Consider the following 13217-nt stretch of genomic DNA (forward strand, 5'->3'; position numbering starts at 1 on the left):
CATACAAGGTTCTAGGCAGAGTGAAGGAGAGGTAAGGAGACTGACTTACTCTGACACATACAGTGTTCCAAGGAGAACTTACTCTGACACATAGTTTTCTAAGGAGAAATAAGGAGACTTACTTAGTTGGTTACTTATTTACTCTGATAACAATGTTCTAAGGAGGGCTATGGATATTTATTACTTACTCTGACACATAGTGTTCTAAGGAGAGCAAAGGATGGCTAAGGAGACTTACTTAGGTACTCTGACATGTATAGTGTTCTCAGGATAAATAAGGAGACTTACCTACTTAAATAATTACTCTGACACATAGAATCTGCTAAGGAGATCTAAGGCAGCTAAGGACTCTGACCTACTTACTTACTTACTCTGACACATATAGTGTTCTAAGGAGAGCTAAGGAGACTTACTTACTTACACTGACACATATAGCATGCTAAAGAGAACTAAGCAGACTTACATACTTTCTCTGACACATACAGTATTCCAAGGAGAGCTATGGAGACTTACTTACTGGACACATAGTGTTCTAAGCAGAGCTAAGGCGACATACTTCTTTACTCTTGACACATAGTGTACTAAGGAGAGCTCGGGAGAACTAATCAGAGCTACAGAGTCATACTTACTTCCTTGGACGCATGTGATAAGGAGACTTACCTACTTACTTACTTACTTTGATACATAGTGTTCTAAACAAAGCTAAGGAAAACTAAGGAGACTTACTAACTCTGACACAAATAGTGTTCTAAGGAGGGCTAAAAAGACTTACTTAGTTACTTACTTACTGTGACATGTATAGTGTTCTGAGAGCTAAGAGACTTAAGTTACTTACTTACTCTGACACATATAGTGTACTGAGGGGAGCTAAGAAGAGCTAAGAGAGTTACTTACCTACTTACTCTGACAGGTACAGTGTTCTAAGGAGAGAGAAGGAGACTTACCTACTTACATACTTAATTACTCTGACACATATAGTGTCTTAAGGAGAGGTAAGGATAGTTAAGGAGACTTACTTGCTTACTCTGACACAGTGTTGTAAGGAGAGCTAAGGAGGTCTAAGGAGACTTAGTTACTTAGGTACTCTGACACATATAGTATTCTCAGTAGAGCTAAGGAGAGCTAAGTGACATACTTAGTTACTTATTTACTCTTACACATATAGTGTTCTAAGGAGCCCTAAAGAGAGCTAAGAGAGTTACTTAGTTACTTACTCTGACACTCATAGTGTTTTAAGGAGAGCTAAGGATACTTACTCAGTTACTTACTTACTGTGACACATACAGTGTTCTAAACAGAGCTAAGGAGACATACTTCCTTACTCTGACATGTATAGTGTTCTGAGGACAGCTAAGGAGAACTACTTAGTTTCTTACTTACTCTGACACATATAGTGTTCCAAGAAGAGCTAAGGAAGGCTAAGGAGAGTTACTTAGTTTCTTAGGTACTCTGACAGATACAGTGTTGTAAGGAGAGCTAAGGAGACTTATTTAGTTCTTCTGACACATATAGGCTTCTAAGGCGAAGTACTTACTCTGACATATAATGTGCTAAGGAGACTTATCTACTTACTTACTCTGACACATAGTGTTCTCAGGAGAGCTAAGCAGACTTACTTTCTCTGACACATAGTGTGCTAAGGAAAACTGAGGAGACTTACTTAGTTACTTACTTACTCTGACACATATAGTGTTCTAAGGAAAGTTAAGAACTTAGTTTCTCTGACACATATTGTGTGCTAAGGGGAGCTAAGGAGAGGTAAGCAGACTTCCTTATTTACTTACTTGCTTACTCTGACACATAGTGTTCTTTTTTTTTTTTTTTTTTTATTAGTTGGAGGCTAATTACTTCACAACATTTCAGTGGGTTTTGTCATACATTGATATGAATCAGCCATAGAGTTACACGCATTCCCCATCCCGATCCCCCCTCCCACCTCCCTCTCCACCCGATTCCTCTGGGTCTTCCAGTGCACCAGGCCCGAGCACTTGTCTCATGCATCCCACCTGGGCTGGTGATCTGTTTCACCATAGATAATATACATGCTGTTCTTTCGAAACATCCCACCCTCACCTTCAGGAGAACTAAGGAGAGCAAAGCAGAGCTACAGAGACTTACTTACTTACACTGACACATAATGTGCCAAGGAGACTTACCTATTACTTACTTACTCTGACTCTTATAATGTTCTAAGGAGAGCTAAGGAGACTCACTTACAGACTCTGACACATAGTGTTCTAAGTAGAGCCAAGGAGACTTAGTTACTCTGACACATATAGGCTTCAAAGGAGACCTAGTTACTCTGACACATAATGTGTTAAGGAGAGCTAAGCAGACTGACTTACTTTCTGACACATAGAGTATTCTAATAGAGCTAAGGAGACTACTTACTTTGACACACAGTGTTTTAAGGAAAGCTAAGGAGACTTAGTTACTTACTTACTCTGACACATATAGTGTTCTAAAGAGAGCTAAGGAGAGTTTCCATAATCTAGTGTTCTGATTGCCTCTCTGCAGTAGCACAAGTTGATTTCAAATACTTTTTATTTCTCCTCCAATTTAATTCAATTGAACCCCAATTTGCTAATAAGTACTTTATTTTCTTGACAGTGCTTTATTTATTCAAGAGTCTGTACCAGTTGACATGCCTGCCAACAATATTTTGTGTAGATTTTTTGTTGATGGCCATTCTTACCCCTTTGAGGTGGTATCTCATTGGTTTTGATTTGCATTTCTTTTCCTGTGATGTTGCACAGGTTTCAGAAGCAGACATAAAAGGTAAAATCATAACCAGGAGCGGCCAACTTCCAAACCAAAACCAAGATCTAGAAACACCTGCACACACTGCAGGCAACCCATACACCCAGCCATATTTGATTTAATAGCCTATATAAAAATGAAGTCCAATCAAATCCTTAGCATTTTTGAAGTAACACATCAAACTGCACTACTGTGGAAAACTTCTTTGTAGTGGAAAGAGTTTAGAAATATAAGATAGCATTCACCTCACTTTATTGTACCTGTTGGAATGGAAGATTGGCAGTTTTATAAAAATTTGGAAACTTCACACTTTTCCTACCATAGAGTAGCCCAAATTGCAATGATTTGGAGAGTGACATAGATCACAAACTGTATCATAGTCTCTTACCGAAACTGCTTCTCCATGCAGACAGTATTACCTCACATGTGTCTATGGCTTCATAATGTAAGTTTTTTCCTCATATATGATTCCTCATATATTGTGGTATTGTATTTACTACAATGATCCTACTCAGGCAATATTCACCTCATTTACAACATACAGAAACTTAGAAACAGAGATACTCCTTGACTTTCTCAAAATCATCCTGTGAGAAGAGCTCGTATTCCATATCACACTTCATGGTACCTGCTTGAGAGGGACTAGCATGGTCTCACTAGGTTTAGTCAAAACTAGAAAAAAATCTTTAAGCAGAGAATGTGTTAGCAGCAATGTCAAAACCTGAGGACCTCACAGTATAGCCAATTGATTTTTGACCAGGTGCTAAGATACTGCAATGGAGGAAAGAATTGTCTTTTGTGCTTTAGCAACTGGATATCCATAAATAAAAGGATAAAGTCAGATCCCTATTTCTCACCATACATAGAACTTATTTTAAAATGGCTCACAGATATATATGTAAGAGATAAAACTTGCAGAGGAAAACAGAGTCATACATCTTCACAACCTTGGATTAGGTTTGTTAGCTATGATACCAAAAACACAAGTGACAATAAAACAATTAGATGTCATCAAAATTAAAAACTTTTGTGCTTCCAATGTCACCATCAAGAAAACGAAAAGACAGCCTACAGAATGGGAGAAAACATTTGCTAATCACATAGCTAATAAGGGACTGTGTACCCAAAATATATAAAGAAATCATAGAATTTAACTATATAAGGTAAATGGCCCAATTACAAAAAGAACAAAAGATCTGAATAGTCATCTCTGAATTAGGTACACAAATGTTCCATAAGCACATGAAAAGATGCTCAACATCTTTAGCCATCAGGGAATGCAACTCAAAACCACAATAAGATGCTACTCCACACCCACTATGATGAATAAAACAGAAAAGACAGACAGTGTCAAGTGTTGACAAGGATGTTGAGAAATTGGAAGCCTCACATACTTGTTCTTGGAATCTAAAATGGTGCGGCCCCTTTGGAAACCAGTTTGGCAGTTCTTCAAAAAAGTTAAACAGAGTTGACGTGTGACCCAGCAATTCTTCTATACTCAAGAATAATGAATACATATGTGCACACAGAAATTTATACATGAATGTTCATAGTGATACTGTTTCTCAGTAACCAAAAAATAGAAGCAACCCAAATGTCCATCTACTAGAGGATGGATAAACAAAATGTGGTATATTACTTCTGTAATAATATTTGGCATAAAAAGGAATGAAGTACTGACACATGGTATGACACAGAGCAATCTTGAAAACATTATACTAAGTGAAATCAGCCAGACCAAAAAGGATCATATATTGTTTGATTCCACTTATATGAAATGTAGAGAACAGGCAAATGCATAAAGAGACAGATCATAGACTAGTGGTTACCTATGCCCTCAAATAGGGTAGGTAGTCAGAATATGGAGTTACTGCAAATGGGTATGGAATTCTTTAGGGGGTGTGGAAATTTTTCTAAAATTAGATTGTGATGATGATTCTAAAACTCTGAGTACACTCAAACCCACAAACTGTACACTTTAAATGGGTGATTTTTATGATATACAAAGAATATTTCAATAAGCCTATAAGGAAAATAAATACCCTCCCTGCTAAAAAGAATCATGAAGACATACTTCTGTGTCTACACAGTCTTAGGAAACCAACACGTTCAATACCTGCATATTACCTACTTGCAGTATACCAGGATACCTACTTGCCTGATTACATGTTACCTTGTCTCTTGTTGGAAGGTCATTTTCACTATCTAGTCATTGGCCAAATAGTTTTTGAATGCCTATTCTGTGTCAAATATGGCTCCAGGTGCCTGGAATAGATACCTCATGTCATACAACACCCAAAGATCCCTATAAGGAGCTTGCCTCCAGTCAGATTTACCTTGATTGTATGTTCATGTTCAAATACAGCTTAGCTCTTAGGGGTCATGCCAGGAGATATTTTTCAAGTGTAAGGTGCTATTTTCCACAAATTTCACTTTCTCCATCATAATGGATCCATGGTTTCAATAGACTGCCATCCTTTTCACAGCTTGGTTGTTGTCAGTTATTAAATTCAGTGTGAAGTCAAAAGGAATGACAAGAACTCCTGACCCCACTTCCAGTTTATCTCATTCATAGAGATTGAAATTACTCTAGTTAAATAAAGTATGCCCAATCAAAAGGGCTACATGTCTGGGCCCTGTCTCCTCCCTGAGTTATACTGGAATCATCAATTGTCTATTGGCATTCTTTATAACAACAGCACAGCCACTTCTCCTGTGCTGTGTTAAAATCATAAAATTCAGGCCTGTCCTATCTCCATCTCCCACACCTGTGGTTTTTGGGTCTCTATGAATAACATTTCAGAATCATCATGAGGTGGAGGACACAGCATGTGCACAGTATTTCCCAAGCCCAGTTGCCAAGAATGAGCTAATGTTAACCCTTTCTTGCATGCAGTGAGCCTTACAAACTTCAAATGCAAGCCATTTGACAATGATCGACCTTACCAGCAGAATGGCAGGCTTTCATGGTAGATCCCCAGACTTCCAGAGATAACATTTAAAATTATGTCATAAGATTAATTTTAACCATCCTTTTCCTTTTTGATGTTTTCATAGTGACTGAACACAAAGTTTGCATCTGTATATAAAAGACAAGTTAAATAAACGTGATGCCACCTTGCTAGCTTGCTTTTGGAAAATGTGTCCAAAAGATATTGATCATAATCTATCTTCCATAAAAGAAGAGTATTAGTTTAACTTTTGTTTAGTAGCCTCAAACTGCACTTCCCTTCAAAATATAAAAGCAGGAATTGCAAATATCACTTTTCAATTAATTGGTAATAGCTACATACATGGTGTGTTAAGAATGATCCTGAGGTTGAGCATGGCTTAGCAAAAAGAGGTGGCTATCATTGGATAATAAATGTTTTCCAAGGATTGAAGGTAGGGAGTAGACATGTAAGTCTTATATTTGCCATCCCTGCATAATTGGAAGAAGAGTTAACATTGAAAACATCTTTTTATCACAGATTTAGAGAACAAACTAGTAGTTACCAGTGGAGAGAGGGAAGACGTAGTAGGGGATTAAGAGGTATAAACTGTGAAAGTGTGTTACTCACCCGTGTCGGACTCTTTGTGACCCTGTAGACTATAGCTGCCAGGCTCTTCTGTTCATGGTATTCTCCAGGCAACAATACTGGAGTGGGTAGCCATTTCCTTCTCCAGGGGATCTTCCCAACCCAGGAGGTATAAACTATTATGTGTAAAATAGATAAGCTACAAAGATATACTGTATAACACAGGGAATATAGCCAGTATTTAATAATAACTAGACATGGAGTATAACGTTTAAAAATTGTGACTCACTATATTGTATGCCTAACTTACATATGATTGTACAGTAACTTTTCCTCAAAAAATTTTTAAGTGAAGTATCTTTTCAGCAATTAATAGAAGTTTACTAGTCTACATCTTAAAAGGGAGCATTTAATGGAAAAGAGACACTAAATTAATGCTCACCATTTCATCTATCCCATAGGTCAATGCATCACGTCAAGAAGCCAAATTGATGGAGGAATGTGATCTTCTTATTGAGATCATTCAGCAAAGACGACAAATCATTGGAACCAAGATCAAAGAAGGAAAGGTATGATTTCTAGGGCAGAAGGTTTCAAATTCTCTACCTGGAGAAAATATACTCCCATGCAAGCCAATAGCTTAAGAAATACTGAATGCCTCCTTTTTCTGTATTTTCTGTGGTTGTACTCTTTAAGTCTTTAGGATGTAGGTCAAAGCCCCTTCATGGGCCAATTTTTGCTCCACCCATTCTTTGTGTGATGGTCTCCTGAAGACACCTGCAACAATTTATTTCAAAATGTTGATAATTCTAGAATCACTTTATTCTATTTTTAAAGTAGTAGTATTTGCATTGATAAATTTTTGATCCACTTTATCCCATTTCTCTGCCACCCTCAAGACAATTTTGTAAATATTTAAAAATAAAAAAATTTGGTCACGATCAAATCAATTCTTGAATTTCTCTTATTAGTGCTCATAACTATAAGGAAATATGTAAAATTAAATCCAATCAGCAAGAATTAAGTAGTATATAGAGATTACAAAAGCAAATGCCTATGCTCTTTGGTTTTCTACAAAATTTGAAAGATACTTCTCATTGTATAATGTTTTAGATTGCTTTGTCTATGTAGAATGAAAAACATTTACACATGTACATTGTGATGATCACAAAAGTTAAGGTCAAATCAAATAGGTCCTGAAGTTGTGGATTATCAAATTAATATAAAATTATTCCCTGACTTGAAGAGATAGTTTGGCATGGACATATACAGTCTGCTATATTTAAAATGGATAACCAACAAGGACCTACTGTACAGCACAGGGAACTCTGCCCAATGTCATATGGCAGCCTGGATGGGAGGGGAGTTTGGGGGAGAATCGATACATGTATATGTATGGCTGAGTGCCTTTGCTGTTCAACTCAAATTATCACAACATTGTTGATCGGCTGTACTCCTATACAAAATGACAAGTTTTTTTTTTTAAATTATTCCCTGGCCAAGGATGGACTCAGATGTGTTAAACAATTACTTACCCCACGTAGAAATTATATTGTCAGTCTGAAATCTGTACTGGATCTGTGTCCTCTTCCATCATCAGGCACCATGTGTATATTTCCTAATACCTGACATCTTCCAGGTTCTCAGACACATGAGAGCCTGAAAACAACTGTAATTAATTATTAATATGCATATGGAAGGCAGTTTGTTTGCCCTTACATGGTCATGTGCAGGGATCAGCTCTCAATACACATTACTTCCTTATTGCTGCTCAAACAAATTACCACAAACTTAGTGGCTTAACACAACACAGATTTATTATCTGACCTTCTAAACGTCAGAAGTCTAAAACCAGTCACAACTGTGCTCCTGTCAATATTTCTGCAGTGCTGTTTCTTTCTGAAGGTGTACAGCGGAATTCATTTCATTTCTGGCTTATAGGAGCCACCCGCATTCCTTGGCTGGTGGTTTCTTCATCACATCACTCTGAGCATTACTTCCTGCCTCAGATCTCTTTTCTCTGGCACAGACTCTCCTGGTTCCCTCTCATCAGGACCCTTATAATTACATTGGGATCACCCAGATAATCCAGGAAAATATTCCCTCAGCTCCAGATTCTGAATTTAGTCACATCTGCCAAGACTCCTGTGTAAAGGAACATGTAAGGTCACATTTTTTTTTAACTCCTGGGATTAGGATGTGGGCATCTTTGGGGGGCCTTATTCAGCCTGCAATGACTCCACCACAACCTCCTGGCCAGCAGGTCCTCGTTTCTCTTACTTACCTCTGCAGCATGAGGGTTACTCTCATAAACTAGATTAAAGTAGCGAAAGGGTGTCCCCAGTTCCAGCCATGATGATACGTGGGCTTCATGCTCTGGTGTACCCACTCTGCCCTGAATGTGTCTGTGATCCAGAACATAGTAAAAGAGAAAAGCAAAGATACACACAGCTGGGCCCCAAACGAGATAAGGCTTCTCAGCTCACTGAAAGGGACTGACAAAAGTTTCTTGCCAGCCTCCACCTTGGGTCAGAGCTTTTGGCAAACTTCAGGCCTGGGAGTCTGGAGCAACTCAGTTGGGTTGGAGCCTGGCTTTGCACTTACTATTTCTGATACCTACACAAAATGCAAGAGCCTCAGCAATGCAGAGATAATACAAGATTCCTGCATGAGGACCCCAAGGATGAGGTGAGGGCAACTGTAAGACAGACAGGCTAGGCTAAGCAAGGTGAGTGAGGGAGGAAAAAAACTTATGAATGACTGCTGCCCTTTGAAAACTGAAATGCAAACCACAATTCCAAAGCATATAAAGACATCTTGAATTTCTAAAACACCCCCAACAAAATCAACGAAGACATTTTCTCACCTCAGATGAAAGGAATTTGATGGGAAAATATTTAGATGTTCAAAGAGTTCCACAGAGGAATAACTTCTATCTTAGAAGAGCAAAAAGTTGTGAAACCACAAAAAGGAGGATAGGAAATAAGAAAAAATAGATATAAAAACAACAAATTAGAAGTTTTGGAGGAGAAAATGTCTACACTGAAGTTGCAAAGAAAACTCAGCTGGAAGGCAGTTTTGGAAGCTGAGTTTCAGCCTCCACAGGGCGAGACTCTACACATAAGAATAGGTAACTTGATCTGTACTTCACACTACATACAAAAATTAAATATACATGGGTGATATACTTAAATGTAAAAACTATGAAGACTCTACAAGAGAAAACAGGAGGAAATCTTGGTGACCTTGGGTTGGCCCAAGATTATATACAATGGCAAAAACATAAAAGAAATATTTACAAACTAAAGAGATAATTATACATTTTATATTATCAAAAGTAAAAACTTCTCAAGGCACTCTTAAGTGAGTGTAAAGACAAACCACACATTAGGAAAAAATATTTATAAATGACTTATTTAACCAAGTACATGTATCCGGAATATATAACAAATTTTCAAAACTCATGATTAAGGAAATAGATAACCCCTTCACCACAATGGATAAAAGATTTGAATAACTACTTTACCAAAGAAGGTATCAGGATGGCAAATAAGCACATGAAAAGATGATCACAATCATTAAGTCATTAAGGAAATGCAAAGTAAAACCTCAGTGAGATACAACTACTTACCGCTCAGGATGGTTGAATTAAAAAGATGGACTATGCCAAGTGCTGGTAAGAATGTGGATTAACTAACTCACACACAGTTCTAAGAATGGAAACTGTATTTCAGAAAACTGTTTAACAGTTTCTTCAGTAGTTCAATATACACATACCCTTTCATCCAGCCATTTTAGGTGTTTACCAAGAAAAATGAAAGTGGATGTTTATATAAAATTTGGACATGAATTTTCATGGTAATATTAAGGGTAATGACTTCCCAGGTGGCACTAGCGGTGAAAAATTCACCTGCCAATGTAGGAGATGTAGGAGATCCCTTGTTTAGGAAGATTCCCTAGAGAAGGAAATGGCAACCCACCCCAGCATTCTTGCCTGGGAAATCCCATGGACAGAGGAGCCCAGTGGGCTACAGTTCATGGGGTTGCAAAAGAGTCAAACGCAACTTAATGACTAAACAACAACAATAGCCCTTGACGGCAAATGACCCAAAGGCTATCAATAGATGAATACAGAAATGATTAGTGGCATTTCCATATAATGCTATTCAGCAAGGAAGCCCATGTGACAACATGAATCATGAGTGAAAAAAGCCAGACAGAAAATAGTATATACTGCATGAGTATATTCATACAGAATTCCAGAAACAACTCTTTCTAATTAGCTACAGTGGCAGAAAACAAATCAGTGAATGCTGAAGGATGAGTGACAGAGGGGTGGGCAGGATAAATGACAAAGGGGCAGGAAGAGAATTGGGGGTATGATACATATATGTATATATATGTACGCACATATACATATATGATACACATATATACACGTGTGTGTGTATATATATATACATATACATGTGTGTATATATACATGTATACATATATATGTGTGTGTGTATATATATATTCATTACCTTGAAAATAGGGACTCTCTCATGGACAGCAAGGAGATCAAAGCAGTCAATTCTAAAGGAAATCAGTCCTGAATATTCATTGGAAGGACTGATGCTGAAGCGCCAATACTTTGGCCACCTGATGTGAAGAACTGACTCATTGGAAAAGACCTTGATGCTGGGAAAGATTGAGGGCAGGAGGAGAAGAGGGTGACAGAGGATGAGATAGTTGGATGGCATCACTCATGACTCGATGGACATGAGTTTGAGCAAGCTCTTGGAGCTGGTGATGGACTGGGAGGCCTGGTGTGCTGCAGTCCATGGGGTTGCAAAGAGTTGGACACAACTGAGTGACTGAACTGAACTTGTGTATTTATACCATGGAACAGTCTTCAGAAATTAAAAGCAATGAACTGGGGTGATACATATTTATATGGACGAGTCACAGAAAGAGAAGCAAGGTTTATAATGATTCATAGAGAATAAGAAATATTATATACAGTTTGATGAACTACAAAAAATTGCATACACTATTGAGGCAAACATACATTAGCATGCTTGGGAGTCATCAGAAGTCTGTTTTCCTCTAGAGAGAGACATGAATGGAATTAGGGAGGGACATTCAAGGGCTTCAATGTCGTCAATAATATTTTACTGCCTTCTGAAAAATCCTATGCTAATATGATGAAAACACTGACATTTGCTAACGCTGGTGCTGTGTATGGCAACATTGGTCATGACTTGAAAAACTGTACTTTTGAGGTGTATCCCTTCTTAAAAATGCATGTTTTCCCAGGGACGTGATCTCAGAAGAAGGATGAGGGCCCAGTTCAGCTCTCCATTGAGTTACTACCTTAGCACATGACCAAGGACTGCTGCTGCTGCTACTGCTAAGTCACTTCAGTCATGTCCGAAGGACTAGTTCATCCCTAACCTGGGAATTCACAGTGACTAAGTCCCTGGCCAGGGAATTGGGTGTCAGAGAGACATTTTAAAGAAAAGAAGAGCATGCATGCCAACTCCCTGCCCAGCATCTCCAAGTATGGGCTTGGGGCCCAGTGAGGGTGTCCAGGGTGGTAACTGGGAAGTCTGATGACATGCAATCCAAAGAAGCACTCGGACCAGCACTTAAAAGTGGGGAGCTGAAAGCAGAATCATGGAGCCCACAAAGGTTAATCTGACCCACCTCTTGGCTTTGCCTCTGTATTTAGTGCCAATCATAACGCCCTAGACCCAGAGAAAACAAACTCACTGTGTATCCTCCAACTACGGTGGGCAGGGGGTGGGGAAGGCTGCCAATCAGATGATGCTGTTACCCATTAGTACAGACTGGGTACTAGTAATTCCTTCCCTCAGACCACTGCGCCTTCTTTGAAATAATAGCTCAACAGCCTTTATATTTGGACTGACTGAAGGTATCTATGCCACAACTAGATACATCAACATGACTTACAATTATATCAATTCTCAAGCTCTGAGACTCCCCAAGAAAGAGCTGGCTTATTTCTTCAGCAGTAGGGGATAAATTTCACATCCACACATCAACACACGGAAAGCTGACAGCAGACTCCAGGTTAAGCAAACAATTTACTTATGTTCAGACACATATCCGAGAAAGCTGCAGCTAAAAACAAAAGGGGGTCCCTTCTCGTCACTACTTTTATGTGCTCTGAGTCTCCAAAGTTGCTGGTAATTACCCTGGAGTCCATGTCAGGGCTTTTGTATAGCCTTATAAAAATGCTCAGTATAGTCCTTATTGTCAGTTCAGATACTTCTGTTAATTGAGGATCAATGGTTTGAACCAAACAATTTTGGGGTGAGAACCCATGTAGATAATAAAAGCACTTAAAAAACACTTAAAGAAAAATAAAGGGCCACTTTTAAAAGCATTTGTAAGGTAAAATAAACAGCAAGTAAATTGATATAAATATGCTTATGTCCCCAATAAAAGGAGATTCCAACAAAGAAAGTATTTCCATGGTGACTGTGGAAGTGAACTCCACAAATTACAGCATTCAGTCACACTTCCCCAAGGGAAAAAGAATACTGCCAACTTGGAAAAAAAAAATTAAGTAATATATTTTAAAAGGTGTTTTCTAATGAAGGCATTTGTAGTTTGCTAAATACTCAGTGTCTGATCCTGAAGTGTGGTACCATGTAGGACAGTGTTTCATATAATGTGATCCAAATCATGGCCATCTGATTAGAATCATTTAGGTCAGCAAACTTTGTAAAGAGCCAGGTATAATAAATATTTTCAGTTGTGACCTATAGACTGTCATTACTGCTCACCACTGCCCAATGGTATAGTATGAAAGCAGCCATAAATGATTCATAAACACATGCATGTGGCCCTGTGCTGATAAAACTTTATTTACACAAACAGGTTTTGTGCTGGATATGGTCCATAGACCATAGTTTGTGAACTAACTTA

General features: G+C 38.3%; 1 protein-coding gene across 7 annotated transcripts in view; it reads left to right on the plus strand.

Moving 5' to 3' along the window:
- MID1 (midline 1) overlaps positions 1–13217 on the plus strand; it is a 401161-nt gene that overhangs the window by 343413 nt on the left and 44531 nt on the right. For all 7 annotated transcript variants that reach the window (XM_043458384.1, XM_043458383.1, XM_043458381.1 and 4 more), the window contains one exon: positions 6740–6847. In XM_043458384.1, coding sequence (XP_043314319.1) covers positions 6740–6847 — 108 coding nt within the window. The remainder of the gene's footprint in view (positions 1–6739; positions 6848–13217) is intronic.

The sequence above is a fragment of the Cervus canadensis genome, chromosome X, assembly GCF_019320065.1.
Source record: "Cervus canadensis isolate Bull #8, Minnesota chromosome X, ASM1932006v1, whole genome shotgun sequence".
NCBI classification, from domain to species: domain Eukaryota; kingdom Metazoa; phylum Chordata; class Mammalia; order Artiodactyla; family Cervidae; genus Cervus; species Cervus canadensis.